Source organism: Erpetoichthys calabaricus, chromosome 10, assembly GCF_900747795.2.
Source record: "Erpetoichthys calabaricus chromosome 10, fErpCal1.3, whole genome shotgun sequence".
Classification (NCBI taxonomy): Eukaryota; Metazoa; Chordata; class Cladistia; order Polypteriformes; family Polypteridae; genus Erpetoichthys; species Erpetoichthys calabaricus.
The window spans coordinates 86,050,733-86,065,340 of record NC_041403.2 but is presented as its reverse complement, the minus strand read 5'-3'; the positions used below and the strand labels follow the sequence as shown (position 1 = coordinate 86,065,340).

The 14,608-nt window shown below is 36.3% G+C and overlaps 1 protein-coding gene across 2 annotated transcripts in view; it reads left to right on the top strand.

The window, feature by feature from the left end:
- Positions 1–14,608, top strand: part of prkacba (protein kinase, cAMP-dependent, catalytic, beta a) — a 143,300-nt gene that overhangs the window by 93,244 nt on the left and 35,448 nt on the right. For both annotated transcript variants that reach the window (XM_028811556.2, XM_028811555.2), the window contains exons 2-5: positions 5,364–5,425; positions 7,279–7,407; positions 9,780–9,878; positions 9,969–10,051. In XM_028811556.2, the coding sequence (XP_028667389.1) occupies positions 5,364–5,425; positions 7,279–7,407; positions 9,780–9,878; positions 9,969–10,051 (373 nt within the window). The remainder of the gene's footprint in view (positions 1–5,363; positions 5,426–7,278; positions 7,408–9,779; positions 9,879–9,968; positions 10,052–14,608) is intronic.

Here is a 14,608-nt window from a genome sequence, read left to right as displayed (position 1 = left end):
ACAAATTGATTGTAATTGCCGACACCACATTATTAACATGCATACTTATTTTGCTGAACTGGAAGAATCCCAGCCCACCTATTATAAGTCAGTGGGTAACTGATGGTTTGTAGTATTTAAAATTGACAAAAACTAAATTCTCACTTCTCACTTAGATGGTCTTTTTAAAACTTTCTTAAAATATGGCAAGACCTTATTAATAAAATTTCAGATTAACCTTTTATATCTGGGGAAATGATTCTCCCTTTGTTGTTTTTTGTTTTTAAAGACTTGGCTCTCCCGTCTTTTGAGCAGGGGCTGATTTTAGGTTTGTTAGGTTTGAATCGATTTTATGTAATGTTACTTTCTTTGTTGTTAAAGAAAGTCTTGATTATATGGAATGGTAACATCTTTAAATAAAATCTACAAAAATAACAAAAAATGATTGATTATTCCTTGGTTTAGTTGTAACTTGACAGTGATCAAAAAAGTCTGATGCATTGTTAATCTTCCACTGTGTAAAGACCAAAATGTATGCAAATACCCTTAAATGAAAACCTGCAATGTGCACTTAAATCACATCTGAATTATTAGATTTAAATTTTTAAACTGTGAAGCATAGGGGTACATCAAGAAAAAAATGTGTCTTTGTCACAAACATTATAGAGGGCACTGTATATACCATGTGTACTCGTGATGTTAGATTAAATCGATATATCGTTTTTTGTTTTTTTTTTAAATCAATCCTTTACATCAATTCAATTTTTGAGCTGTCATGTTGGAAATTGATCTTAAGGAACTTAAATCACCTAGTTCATGAAGTTTATTTAGACATTCTTTTGGTGAGCGGTATTAAGGCAAAACAGTTTAAATTTGTTTTCATTCTTAATCAACATTATTCTGCAATTGGAGAGAAGAGACAGTTCATTTTTCAGAAAACAAAAATTGTATTTATTGTAGGCTGCAATCTCGTGTTGTGCATGATGAACTGAACTGTCACAAGCAGTTCTGTTCTATTTGGTAGTGTATTGCTTTAATATACACTCACTGGCCACTTTATTAGGTACATCATGCAGGTACTGGGTTGAACCCCCCTTTTGCCTTCAGAACTGCCGTAATTCTTCAAGGCATAGTTTCAACAAGATGCTAGGACTATTCCTCAGGGATTTTGACATGATAGTATCCACACAGTTCCCTGATGCAAATCTCCCATTCCACCTCATCCCAAAAGTGCTTTGTTGGATTGAGATCTGGTGACTATGGAGGCCATTTGAGAACAGTGAACTCATTGTCATGTTCAAGAAACCAATTTGAGATGATTTGACCTTTGTGACATGGCTCATTATCCTGCTAGAAGTAGCCATCAGAGGATGGTTACACTTCGATCATAAAGGGATGGAGAGATGGTCAGCAACCATACTCAGGTAGGCTGTGACACTTAAACAATGCTCATTTGATACTAAGGGGCCCAAAGTGTGCCAAGAAAATATCCCTCACACCATTATACAACAACCACCAACAGCCTGAACTATTGATACAAGGCAGATTGGACTCATGCTTTCATGTTGTTGACTCCTATTTCTGTCCCTGTGTGGTATAGCGGGTCCCCAGCTCCTGTTCTAAGGCCAGTTTTAAATAAATAATCACCGCGCTCACGGCTTAGCAAAGGGGCATGGTGGTTGTGTGGCTGAAGCAGTTCTCAGGGCGATTTGCAGTGTGGGCGTTTCTCACCTAAGTGCACAGGTGAGAGACTGCCCGCATCCGTGATTGTTCCTGGGGCTGCTGATTTGCCGCAGCTGCTATGCCCTCTCGATATATAGAAGTGCGAGTCGGCTAAAAGATGAAAAAGAAAATGAAAGGAAAGAAAGAAGAGAAACGGTAGCATGAGAAGGCAGGAAGCAGGTGGAGAGAGCCGGTGTGAGGAAGGAGGCGAGCGAGCGAACGAGCAAAAGCAGGCAGCTGGGAGGTGAGCCCACGAGGGGAGTGTTTGGCCAACACTCAGAGGGGCTGAAAGAAGCGGTCATTCCAGTTGAGCGATTTAGGAGCTGTAGTGACCAGTAGAGGGGACGACTGACCGTCGATAGGAGCGGGAGTCGAGGAGGCTTAGGGCTGGTTTAGCCCCAGCGTGAGCGCCTTGGCCGCTGGGGAAATAACCCAAGTCTTGGTCCGGTTTGGAGCTAGACGTAGCCAGGGATCAGAGGGCTACCGGACCAGAGTGAAAGGCAGCTGTTCCTGCAGGTAGGCGACTCTCCTGTTGAGCAGCCCAGATGGGAGTAGCAGGGGAGCCGCCGTGGTATAAAGACACCGGGCTTTATGTTTTTAAAGGATTGCTTCCTGTGCTATTTTAACCTTGTTGTTTTTAAGAATTTTCTCTAATGATTTTAACCTCCACGTATCACAACTGTTTTATGGATTATTTATTTATTGACGTTTTGAAAGCACTGCAGTTTATTTAATTTGAACCCTTTGTTTTTGTTGTTTTAAATAAAAGCACCTTTTGCACTATCCTCTTGCTGTGTTGTTGCCTCACTGCTAAGCTCATCGGTAACATTACCAACGGTGTAGGGTTCAAGGGCTCCCGGACAGCAGATGGGAGCATGGAGCCGAACCCGCATCGTCACACCCTACCATCTGAATGTTGTAGCAGAAATTGAGACACTTCAGATCAGGCAACATTTTTCCAATCTTCTGTTGTCAATTTTGGTGAGCCTGTGTGAATTATAGCCTCAGCTGCCTGTTGTTAGCTGACAGAAGTGGCACCTAGAGTGGTCTCCTGCTGCTGTAGCCCATCTGCTTCAAGGTTTAACGTGTTGTGCTTTCAGAGATGTTGTTCTGCATACCTGAGTTGTAACAAGTCATTATCTAAGTTACTGTTGCCTTTCTATCAGCTCAAACCAGTCTGGCCATTCTCCTCTGACCTCTGGCATCAACAAGGTATTTTCTCCCAGAGGACAGCCACTCACTGGATATTTTCTTCTTTTCAGTCAATTCTCTGTAAACACTACAGATGGCTGTGTGTGAAAACCCCAGTATATCAGCAGTTTCTGAAATACTTAGACCAGCTTGTCTGACTCCAACATCCATGCCACATTCAAAGTCACTTAAATCATCTTTCCTCCCCAATCTAATGCTCAGTTTGAACTTCAGAAGGCCGTACGGACAATGTCTACATGCCTGAATGGATTGAATTCCCGCCATGTAATTGGGTGGTTAGATATATTTGCATTAACAAGCAAGTGTACCTAATAAAGTGGCCAGTGAGCGTATATTGATTTATTTTAGTGGTTCTTTGCTGTATTCATGCCTATACTAATTCCTTTACAGCAAAATCAACTGTATAGTTTACTAACGGTTGATGATTTCCCGGTACTTGCTAGAACGTGTGATATTCCTGCAGGGATCTAAACTTTAAACACAATAGTGGATTTAATACACAATGGTAATATTTTAGGCATACATGACTTTATTGAAAAGAATGTAACACACTAGTGGCAGTAATTAAAATTTTCATCTTTTAATTAACTATACTAGCTCCAAACAACCAATCATCAAAAGTCTTTTGCAGACAACACTAAGTGTATTGTGGGCAGACCAAACTAAATAACAAGTATAATTCATGAATATTCTCTTTTGATTTTAGTAGTTGAAGTAACACTGGAACAAGGTGGCAAATTCCACTCAGTTGGAGTGCATTGCCTACAGGAGAAAAATAACTGGCAGCACTGTCCCCTTAATAAAAACATTATACAATTAACATTACTACTTGCAAAGGTCTTCTTGCTGATGTAATGTGTTAAGTAGGCAGACAGTTGAGAACACACTATTTTAGCAGGATGAGAGATACTATAGCCCCAAATGCATTGTAATGTAATCTGCTTGGATTATACCCATAGCATATCCAAAATCATAAAATATCTTTTCACTAGCATGATGACCCCAATGGTGGAGTCAAGCATGAGGTAGGAACCACACCTGGGCATGGTATCAGTTCATCACAAGGAACATTTTCACTTATATAGGGAGAATTTAGAGTCCCTAGAATTACTTGTATCTAACATGTATTAGTGTCTGTAGGATGTCAAAGTATCCTGACAATGCCCCATGTCTGTATTAGAATCCAGCCTCTTGGATATGTTAAGTAATATCACCAGCTAAAGTTCAACTATGCTGCCATCAGATGTTATCTGTTTTTTAATTGCTTGACAAATGTTAAATCTTTCTAAGTTTTCATTTTTTTCTGTTTGTTTTTTTTCTACTTGTGTAAATTGGAACATATAGTCAAGTATTAGCTGTTCTCCTATGAGTTATTTGAAAACATTACATATTTTACTACATTTTTAATTAACTGTGATTTTTTTTTTCCAAGTTGCTTATATAACCTTCACTTTTGTTTCTTGTGAAATATGTTCCCCAAGTAATGCTTTTTAAGTATGTTAAATAGCCACACTGGCATTTTACTTTTTTCCTCACTAAACCTCTTGTTAATGTCATGTGCTCTACTCTTAAATACATAAATGTTCTTTCTCTCTTTTTCTCCTCATTTTCCCATCCATGTGGGTGAATATTCCTGCAATCCTTTGGTGAACTGTAGAGACTTTTGGTATGCTCATTCTTTCATAAATTGTCCAAAGTCACAGATTTTTATTTTGGCAAATAAGCTAATATTTAAAAATAAAGCATGTATACTCACATGTGAGCATTGATTAATATTTTAAAAGCTTGAAAAATTTAATATTTGGTTTTATTTACTGGCTGGAAAATTTTAATACATCTTGATTGCGGTACTTCATTGTCCACTTTGTTAAAATTTGTGATTAAATGTGGCTTCTCATTTATGTATGTTTTTGCTGTGCAAGTTATCTGTGACTTTGGGCAGTTCTAGTCTTTAGAGCGCAAGTGTGTTTCTGCCTGTCATGAAACTTTGCATTTTAAGATTTAGCTTTTTTTTCTAACAGCATTACTTTAAAAGTGATGTACAATAGTTCAGTACACATTTAAGTAATACTGCAGACCAAAATAAACATTCTGCCAAAAAAAAAATATTGAATTGGCTGTTTGCATCATTTTTAAAGCTGCTTGCTTTGGGGTGGCTGTTTTCTTTTTCTTGTTTTTCTTAGAAGTAATTTTTATAGTGGTTTAATTATTACAATGCGTTTTTGTGTTTAAAATTTCTCCCATCATTTTAGCCTTTATTTTTCTTTACCAAACACTCTCTGGTTTATAGGTGATGCCTAAACAAAAGTTTGTTCTTAATTTGCTTTTAATAAAGTTTCTATTTTATGTATTGCCTATTAACCAGATACTTGCTTACTATTTATAGAAGCATGAGTAAAACTCTTGTCCTCTTTAATTGATTATGTTTGTAATTTTACTCCTTTCTTTAGTGAAAGAGTTTTTAGCCAAAGCCAAAGAAGATTTCTTAAGAAAATGGGAATGTCCTCCACAGGTAATCAAATTTCCTCTTGGTTTCAGATAATCCTAGAAAGCACTTGTAGCCATTGAACATGATGAAGTTGGCAATAATTACATCAACAAGAAGCAGTTATATGGATGGAATTATAGAATGAATGTAGTCTTTTTTTAATATTTGAAAATAATATGCATAGTGTGTAAGCATGGTTTTCTTTAAAAGTATAACTAGCTGGTTGTATAAAGATGTTTCTACATATTTTAGTCTAAAGTTGCAGAACTACAGAAGTAAGTTTTAATTGTTGTTCTATATATTTTACTAACTGGTAAAGAATTCTATTTTATTGTTTTAGTCTTGTTTTTATAGCAAATTTAACAGTATTTCCATCCATCCATCCATTATCCAACCCACTATATCCTAACTACAGGGTCACGTGGGTCTGCTGGAGCCAATCCCAGCCAACAAAGGGTGCAAGGCAGGAAACAAACCCCAGGCAGGGCGCCAGCCCACCGCAGGGCACGCACACACACACACACACACACACACACACACACACACACCAAGCACGCACTAGGGACAATTTAGAATTGCCAATGCACCCAACCTGCATGTCTTTGGACTGTGGGAGGAAACCGGAATACCCGGAGGAAACCACGCAGACACGGGGAGAACATGCAAACCCGGAAGCGAACCTGGGTCTCCTAACTGCGAGGCAGCAGCGCTACCCACTGCGCCACCGTGCCACCCACGAACACATACACAGTTATTATGATTGCATCCATTTAAATAGTTTTGAAATACAGGTGAAATTTCGTTACAACGAATATCATTACAACAAAGTATTTTTACGGTCCCAACAGCTTCCTCATATGAAAGAGTCTATAGAAATCTCATTACTACGAAAAACATTCAGTAGATACTTGCATTACAACGAAGTGTCCAAAGACCTTCCTCGAACTGTTTTTTTTGCTGTGTTTGTTTTCTCTGGTTTTCAGTGATACCTTTTCCTTATTGTTCATCAACATCTGAAAAACACCCATTGGAATTTAACTCATTGTCACCCTCCTATAGAAATGGCAGATACTCATTCAAGAAACATTCATGAGTGTGCCACTCATTCAAGAAAAAGTAAAGTCACTATTGTGAGGTTTCTAAACTCTTGTGGGACCTTATCCAACAGGACAGCACGCTGAAGAGCATCCCGAAGCGTGATCACTGCGTCTGTGGAAGACTGTTTATCCATTGCTGGGGCAACAGCAGGCTCACAGCGGCTCGCTGCCAATGCAACTACGAAAAGATCTCACAATATGAAGAAGAAGAAAAGGAAGATTCTGCTTCTGATTGATAACTGTGCTGCCCACAACCTACTTCCCCATTTAGATAATGTTCAAGTTGAATTCCTCCCACCCAATTGCACGTTACTGCTTCAGCCATTGGATTTGGGCATCATTCGCACCCTGAAAGTGTATTATCACAAGGAAATGCTGAGAAAAGTTCTTGTCAGCATAACTTGTAGGCAGGAGGAGCTGAAAACTAATGTGAGAGAAGCTATTGAAATGATTGCAAACGCCTGGACGCAAGTTAAATCAAGCACTATAGCGAGAAATACAGAATTTCATTACAACAAATATTTTTTTAGGTTCCTGGCACTTCGTTGTAACAGAATTTGTACATTAAAACCAAATTGAAACCAATACTATGTGTTAAACTCTTCAATACTGCTTTTATGCTTTTCAAAAGAGTATTAGCTGAACAATACCATGTGTAATTTGTGATACACTGTAAAGATTCTCATACATACTCGTATACCATGAAAAGACATTAACTTTATTTGAGTGTTTGTCTTTATTCAGCTGTTAATTTAGTACTTTAATGTTGCTTTTTCTCAGAGTACTGCTGGTCTAGATGACTTTGAAAGGCAAAAAACGCTTGGTACAGGCTCCTTTGGAAGAGTCATGTTAGTAAAACATAAAACAACAGAGCAATATTATGCCATGAAGATATTGGATAAACAGAAGGTAAGTAGAATGTGTTATATTTCTGATGGCTGGAACTTGTAAAGCTGTGCTTCTAAATGCTAGAATATACTAAAAACTCTGAGCTGTGGGAAGAGCCTGTTAATTTTAAGATCATACTGAAATTAAACATTATATGCTTTGACTGAATATTATTGTCTTTGTAACCTGTAAAAGTAATTTTGACTGCTCTTTAAATTTTAGACTTTTTTCACAGTTTATTTACTGTGAGTATTCATAAAAGAGTTTTGTAGAGTGAGTAAAGAATGCAGTGGTAATTAATTCTGACATCATGATATGTCATGATCAAGCAAATACCTTTCATTTAAGTTCACAGCACAATAAAGTGCTTTTAAGATAGCTCCTCATAATGACGTATGAAGGACTAAGGTACAACAGCAGATTCTTCCCTTCTTCTTCCTCTTATAATTGGCTTGGGTCAGTTAATATTTATGGGGTACATTTTCTTTAATTGTGTTATAGCAGTCAATGTGTATTCACTGAAAGTGCAGGTTCTAAGAATTGTCACCTGGAAAAAGCAATTGCATTCTAAGATAGGTGGATAGTATGTGGTAGGTACATAGTACACTGTGATTAAATTAGGAATTAAAGGACTGAACAGGCTATTTGATCAGTAGTAATTAAGAACTACAAGAAAAAGCCAGTCAGTGTAAAGTAAAGTCCTGATGCAGATGATCATGAAACAGACACTTAATAATGAGCAGTTCTCAACACCCCCCTCTTCTCCAACAGTTCATCCCATCAATATTTCATGGTTATAATGTGCATTGCAGCAGGTGAATGTGTCAGGAAAGGTACGAGTACCTCATATAAGTGAGTTCATGTTTGAATGTGCCCTGGCTGTAAAGTTCCACCCATATCACAAATTAATCCTGCCTTGTGTGCCCTGTATCCCTAAAAACAGGTTTGAAAATGGGTGCTGATAATACAGCTCTCTTCTAATCTGTTTATACAAATGAAGAGAAAATATGAAACTGTAGCTGTATAAACCTTAAAATAGAAGCCCTGAAAATACAATATAGAACAGAAAATTAAACGTAAATAATAAATATTATCAATAATAAAAGGAGTAAAGGTTAGAAAGACATTTTTTTTTCAAGATAAGGTAGTAATTCCATATATGGAAGTCGGAAGTTTTATGGCAAGGTAGCTATAATCACATTGCATCAGAGTGTGTGGATTAGCATGTACAAGTAAGAATTTCATTGTACTCTGTATGTGTGACAATAATTACCCTATAAACCTGTAAAATATTCAAAACTTCTTGTAATTAAAAAAAAAAAATTATAGTGCTGTAAATGGTATTAGATTACTTAAAATTGTATTTGATAATGGACTTTAGTGGAAGCATTGAATTCTTTCATTGCTTGTGTTATCTTGAAATTAGAAGAATCGTATTTCCTCCACTAGGTGGGGCAAATATGTCTTCATTTTTTATTTTTTGTTTTATTTTACAGATTTTAAAAGATAAACTGTGTATCATATTTTCCCTTATTGTTTTTAAACACTTTTTTATTTAGAAATAGAAAAATAATCAATTTAATTTTATATATATTTATATATATATATATATATATATATATATATATATATATATATATATATATATATAATTTTACGTTTTTTCAAAAGTTATATTCAATTTACAGACTTCATTCAAATTTCCAAGTACTGAAGATCAAGATGTCATGTTTTTATTGACTGAGGTCATTAGGAATATTAATGACCTGGTTTGGTTAAAATAAATTTTTTATAACTCCAGCTTTATTATTTATATCCCATCATCTATCAGCCAATTACTAGTTTATTTTTAATTTAATATTTTCGCAAACCATTAAGTAAGATAAATTGATATATAATATATACACTTCAACATATTCTAAGCAGTAGGAAAACTAAAACTTAAAATGTTAGTTCATATTACTGTAAACTTCTGTTTTACATACAAGAGCATTTAAAATTGCCTGCCTAACAACATGGACACCCATGAATGTTTACCAGAGGTACCTGGGACATATCACTCAAATGGCATTCTAAATTTATCAGGGTAAAATCTCCCATCAAAAATGCCAGACTATTACTGACTAACACAAAAAAGCGTTTAAAAACTGTTATCCTGTATTTAAATAAAGTTTCTTTTGTTTAACTGTATGCAAAAATGACAATCCATAGTGAGTCTGCCTTTCAAAAAAAATTAAAACTTAAAAAAATAATCTCTCCAAATGAATTTAATTGATTCATTCAGTAACACTTTATTCAGTTTAATGATGAAACTTATGCTTCAGAAAAATGTTATTTTACTGGCATACATTTTGTACAGAACACTTAAGTATATTAAATATTTTGCTTTTTAGGTGGTCAAACTGAAGCAGATAGAACACACGTTAAATGAAAAAAGAATATTACAAGCAGTCTGCTTTCCTTTTCTTGTAAGATTGGAATATGCCTTTAAGGTACATTAAGCACTTTTTCTAAAAATGTATGGTATGCACAGAAACACAAATGATTCATTTAAAAAGAAATGCATGTATTTTATCTTTTAGGACAACTCAAATTTATATATGATAATGGAGTATGTACCAGGAGGAGAAATGTTTTCACATCTTAGAAGAATTGGAAGGTTTAGGTAAATTTCTGACCATTTACTTTTATTTATTAACTAAATACTTAAAAATGTTTTTACTTTCGTGAAGTCTCTAAATAATGTATGGCTGAAGTGGTGCTGAGAGATTTCAGATTTCTGGACTCTTAGCTTAAATATTTCTTAGTTTGAAAAAGTCAGCTCATGGTTTTTATTTATACATTTTGTGGCAGGGTGGCCTTTTTTTTTTTTTTTTTAAACAATTACGAAACAATAGTACAAAAGTTAAGTGTGTACCTAAAGAATTACATACACATGTAGCACCGTATTTATATACTACCATTAAAAATGTAATGAAATATAATTTTAATTTAAAGTGTTTAACATTTTGTATTATGTATTATTTTGTATTATTGACATGTCATGTATCATTGAAAGCTGCACAATGATACATGACATGTCAATACATAGTACTGGTGTTCATTTTCTTGATTTTTTCATACTGACATAGGTGCAGGGGAATGCCGGGAAAGGGGTGGGTTTATTTCAGTCCTGGTGCAGTGCCAGAGAAAAGTTGCAAAGGAAAAAATTACACTCTGTTATTCATTTCATGTTTCTGTAAAAAGACAGAGTCAATGTCATACCACATAAGTACTAAATTATGTTATCTTTGAGTGGCACTAAAACCAAAATAAGTATCTAGTACCTCTACATTTAACTCTCTGGTCTGCCAGACGGTTTTCAGTGCTGACTGCTCAAGTATAATGACAAAATTCTATGAAACAGAAATGTAATGATTATCCCTAACCATGATTCAAGTTTGCAGTATTTTCATTAATTTATGTAAAGACCTTCCAAGTAATGCATGGTATCAGTTTTAAAGCAAAATAAAAGCTACGGAGATCTTTTTTTTTTAGTGTGCCAAGAGCAACAGTGTAGGTAGAGAAGTGTTTTCTAACCATTTTTCTGTGGTGGCACACTTTTTGTAACTCAAAAAATCCTAAGGCACAACCCAATTCTGCCAACCACAAAAACATTAAATCTATACATGTGCTAAACTGTTTAAAGGGGCTGCACAGTTAAATCAGTCTTAAGCAGTGCATTTAAAGTCAACAGTCATTTGGATTGTTTTCATTTTTAATTTGACACATCATTATTTCATATGCTATACCAATTCGATAATTGATACATTGGCTTTGTTTCCTTATTACCTTCTTTTCAACATACCTTTTAGGAACACATTCAAATTCAGGATGTACTTGCTCAAGTATTATTTTGTTAAAAGTTCAGGTTAAGGTCATTCCATTATTTTTTTTAATTCCTATGTGTTCATTCTGCATTAAATTTATGTTACAATGTGTATTTATTTCATGATTTATGTATTGATTTTATAATTTCATGTTTTAGAGTTAGATGCAATAATCATGATTAATTTCATACATTTGTAATTAATTATATAATATATATATATATATATATATATATATATATATATATATATATATATATATATATACACACACACACACACACACACACACACACACACACACACATACACACATATATATATATATATATGTATATATATATATATATATATATATATATATATATGTATATATATATATATATATATATATATATATATATATATATATATATATATATATATATATATATAATATTTCTTCTTTATTTCGCCTTATACAATTTCTTGTATTAGGAGTTTGTTAGTTTTTGCATACCCCTTGGGGTCAGAGCGCAGGGTCAGCCATTGTACAGCGCCCCTGGAGAAATTACAGGTTAAGTTTATATAATCTATATATGTCGCGTACTCTTTGCATTTATTTGACAGTAAACTATTTCAACCATTCTATGATCTGCTCCTCACAAACTGAGGGCACCGTGGCGGATGTTAGCAGATTGCTGGCCAACCACAAGCGTTACCTGGTAGGTAACCACCCATACAATCAGATTGTGACACAGACTACGAATGCCGTGAATGTAATTACCCCAATCTCCATGCTGTCAAATAAACGAACCACACACCATGGCGCAACGTTAGGGGCATTGCCTCTGGCGCTGACGTCCGAGGTTCGATTCCCGAGAGGGAGTGCAGTGGCGTGTGTACGCCTGATGAGCCCAGAATGAGGGCGAAACATGTGTCGTGTACTCTTTGCATTTATTTGACAGTAAACTATTTCAACCATAGATATATATATATATATATATAATATACAGTGGGGCAAAAAAGTATTTAGTCAGCCACCAATTGTGCAAGTTCTCCCACTTAAAAAGATGAGAGAGGCCTGTAATTTTCATCATAGGTATACCTCAACAATGAGAAAAAAAAATCCAAAAATCACATTGTCTGATTTTTGAAGAATTTATTTGCAAATTGTGGTGGAAAAAAAAGTATTTGGTCAATAACAAAAGTTCATCTCAATACTTTGTTATATACCCTTTGTTGGCAATGACAGAGGTCAAACGTTTTCTGTAAGTCTTCACAAGGTTTTCACACACTGTTGCTGGTATTTTGGCCCATTCCTCCATGCAGATCTCCTCTAGAGCAGTGATGTTTTGGGGCTGTCGCTAGGCAACACAGACTTTAAACTCCCTCCAAAGATTTTCTATGGGGTTGAGATCTGGAGACTGGCTAGGCCACTCCAGGACCTTGAAATGCTTCTTACGAAGCCACTCCTTCGTTACCCAGGCGGTGTGTTTGGGATCATTGTCATGCTGAAAGACCCAGCCACGTTTCATCTTCAATGCCCTTGCTGATGGAAGGAGGTTTTCACTCAAAATCTGACGATACATGGCCCCATTCATTCTTTCCTTTACACGGATCAGTCGTCCTGGTCCGTTTGCAGAAAAACAGCCCCAAAGCATGATGTTTCCACCCCCATGCTTTACAGTAGGTATGATGTTCTTTGGATGCAACTCAGCATTCTTTCTCCTCCAAACACGACGGGTAGAGTTTTTACCAAAAAGTTCTATTTTGGTTTCATTCCTCTTCTGGATCATCCAAATGCTCTCTAGCAAACTTCAGACGTGCCTGCACATGTACTGGCTTAAGCAGGGGGACACGTCTGGCACTGCAGGATTTGAGTCCCTGGCGGCGTAGTGTGTTACTGATGGTAGCCTTTGTTACTTTGGTCCCAGCTCTCTGCAGGTCATTCGCTAGGCCCCCCCTTGTTGTTCTGGGATTTTTGCTCACCGTTCTTGTGATCATTTTGAACCCACGGGGTGAGATCTTGCGTGGAGCCCCAGATCGAGGGAGATTATCAGTGGGCTTGTATGTCTTCCATTTTCTAATAATTGCTCCCACAGTTGATTTCTTCACAACAAGCTGCTTACCTATTGCAGATTCAGTCTTCCCAGCCTGGTGCAGGTCTACAATTTTGTTTCTGGTGTCCTTTGACAGCTCTTTGGTCTTGGTCATAGTGGAGTTTGGAGTGTGACTGTTTGAGGTTGTGGACAGGTGTCTTTTATATTGATAACGAGTTCAAATAGGTGCCATTAACACTAGAATTACCAGAGCCTACGAAAGAACTCGTAAATCCGTCCCACCTTAAATCGCGTCTTAAATCCGTTTGCACCTCTCCGCTAGAGTCCTTTGTCATCTAAATGTGCTGATAAACAAAAGCTACTAGCAGCCAGCTATTCCATCCCCCACCGACTTAGAACGAATTTCTCCTAGCTCATGGCTTGCCTTGATTTGATTATGTGGGATTGAAGTGGAGTTTTAGAGTGGAAATAATATAGTGTTATTTGGAATACACGCATTTCATGTGTGTTCCGTTCCGTTCAGTAGTCTGTGCAAACACATTTTTAAAACAGAAACGTTTTTCATATACTAATAGTAAATGACAAAATGTAGGCATAAACTATATAACGTATGAAGCCTGAAGTCCATATATCAAAGAAACACTTTCACAAAAGGTACAAATAAGAGAACACATGCGCTGTTGTTCAAAAATATAACTGCACAAAAAAAAAAAGCCGTGCTAACATGCCACATTGACACTCTTACTGCAATTGCCGCGGTGGCGTAATGGTATCAGCTTCTGACTGGGAATCAGAGGGTGGCAAGTTCGATCCCGCACGGCTCCACTTCGAGAAGTGAACTGCTCTTATTCTTACAATTTTAGAATAACAACATAAGTTTGATTTCAGTCTGTAACAGCCGGTGTAACTTATGATACTGGTAAAGGTTAGCTTTTTTTTTTTTTTTTTAATTCACTTTTCATTCTCGCAGTCGCATTCAGAATCAATCCATACAACCCCATCTGACACAGCTGTTTTCACATAAATAAAAGTGCATTTTTATTCGAGAGTATAACCGAAGAATAAAAAAAGCAAGTTACAGTTGGTGGTTGATACGACAGCTTGCGTGGTGCAATGCTAAGAACTGCTGATTTCAAGTGACGGTGAGATACGAAGAAGGCAGCTTTGCCAGCGTTTGCGTGTCAGAACCCTTTTGGGGGGGGGGGGGGGGGCCGTAGTATGCATCGTGGTACACTGCAGACCTATAGCGCGTCTTTATGTCAGATGGGGTTGTATGGATTGATTCTGAATGCGACTGCGAGAATGAAAAGT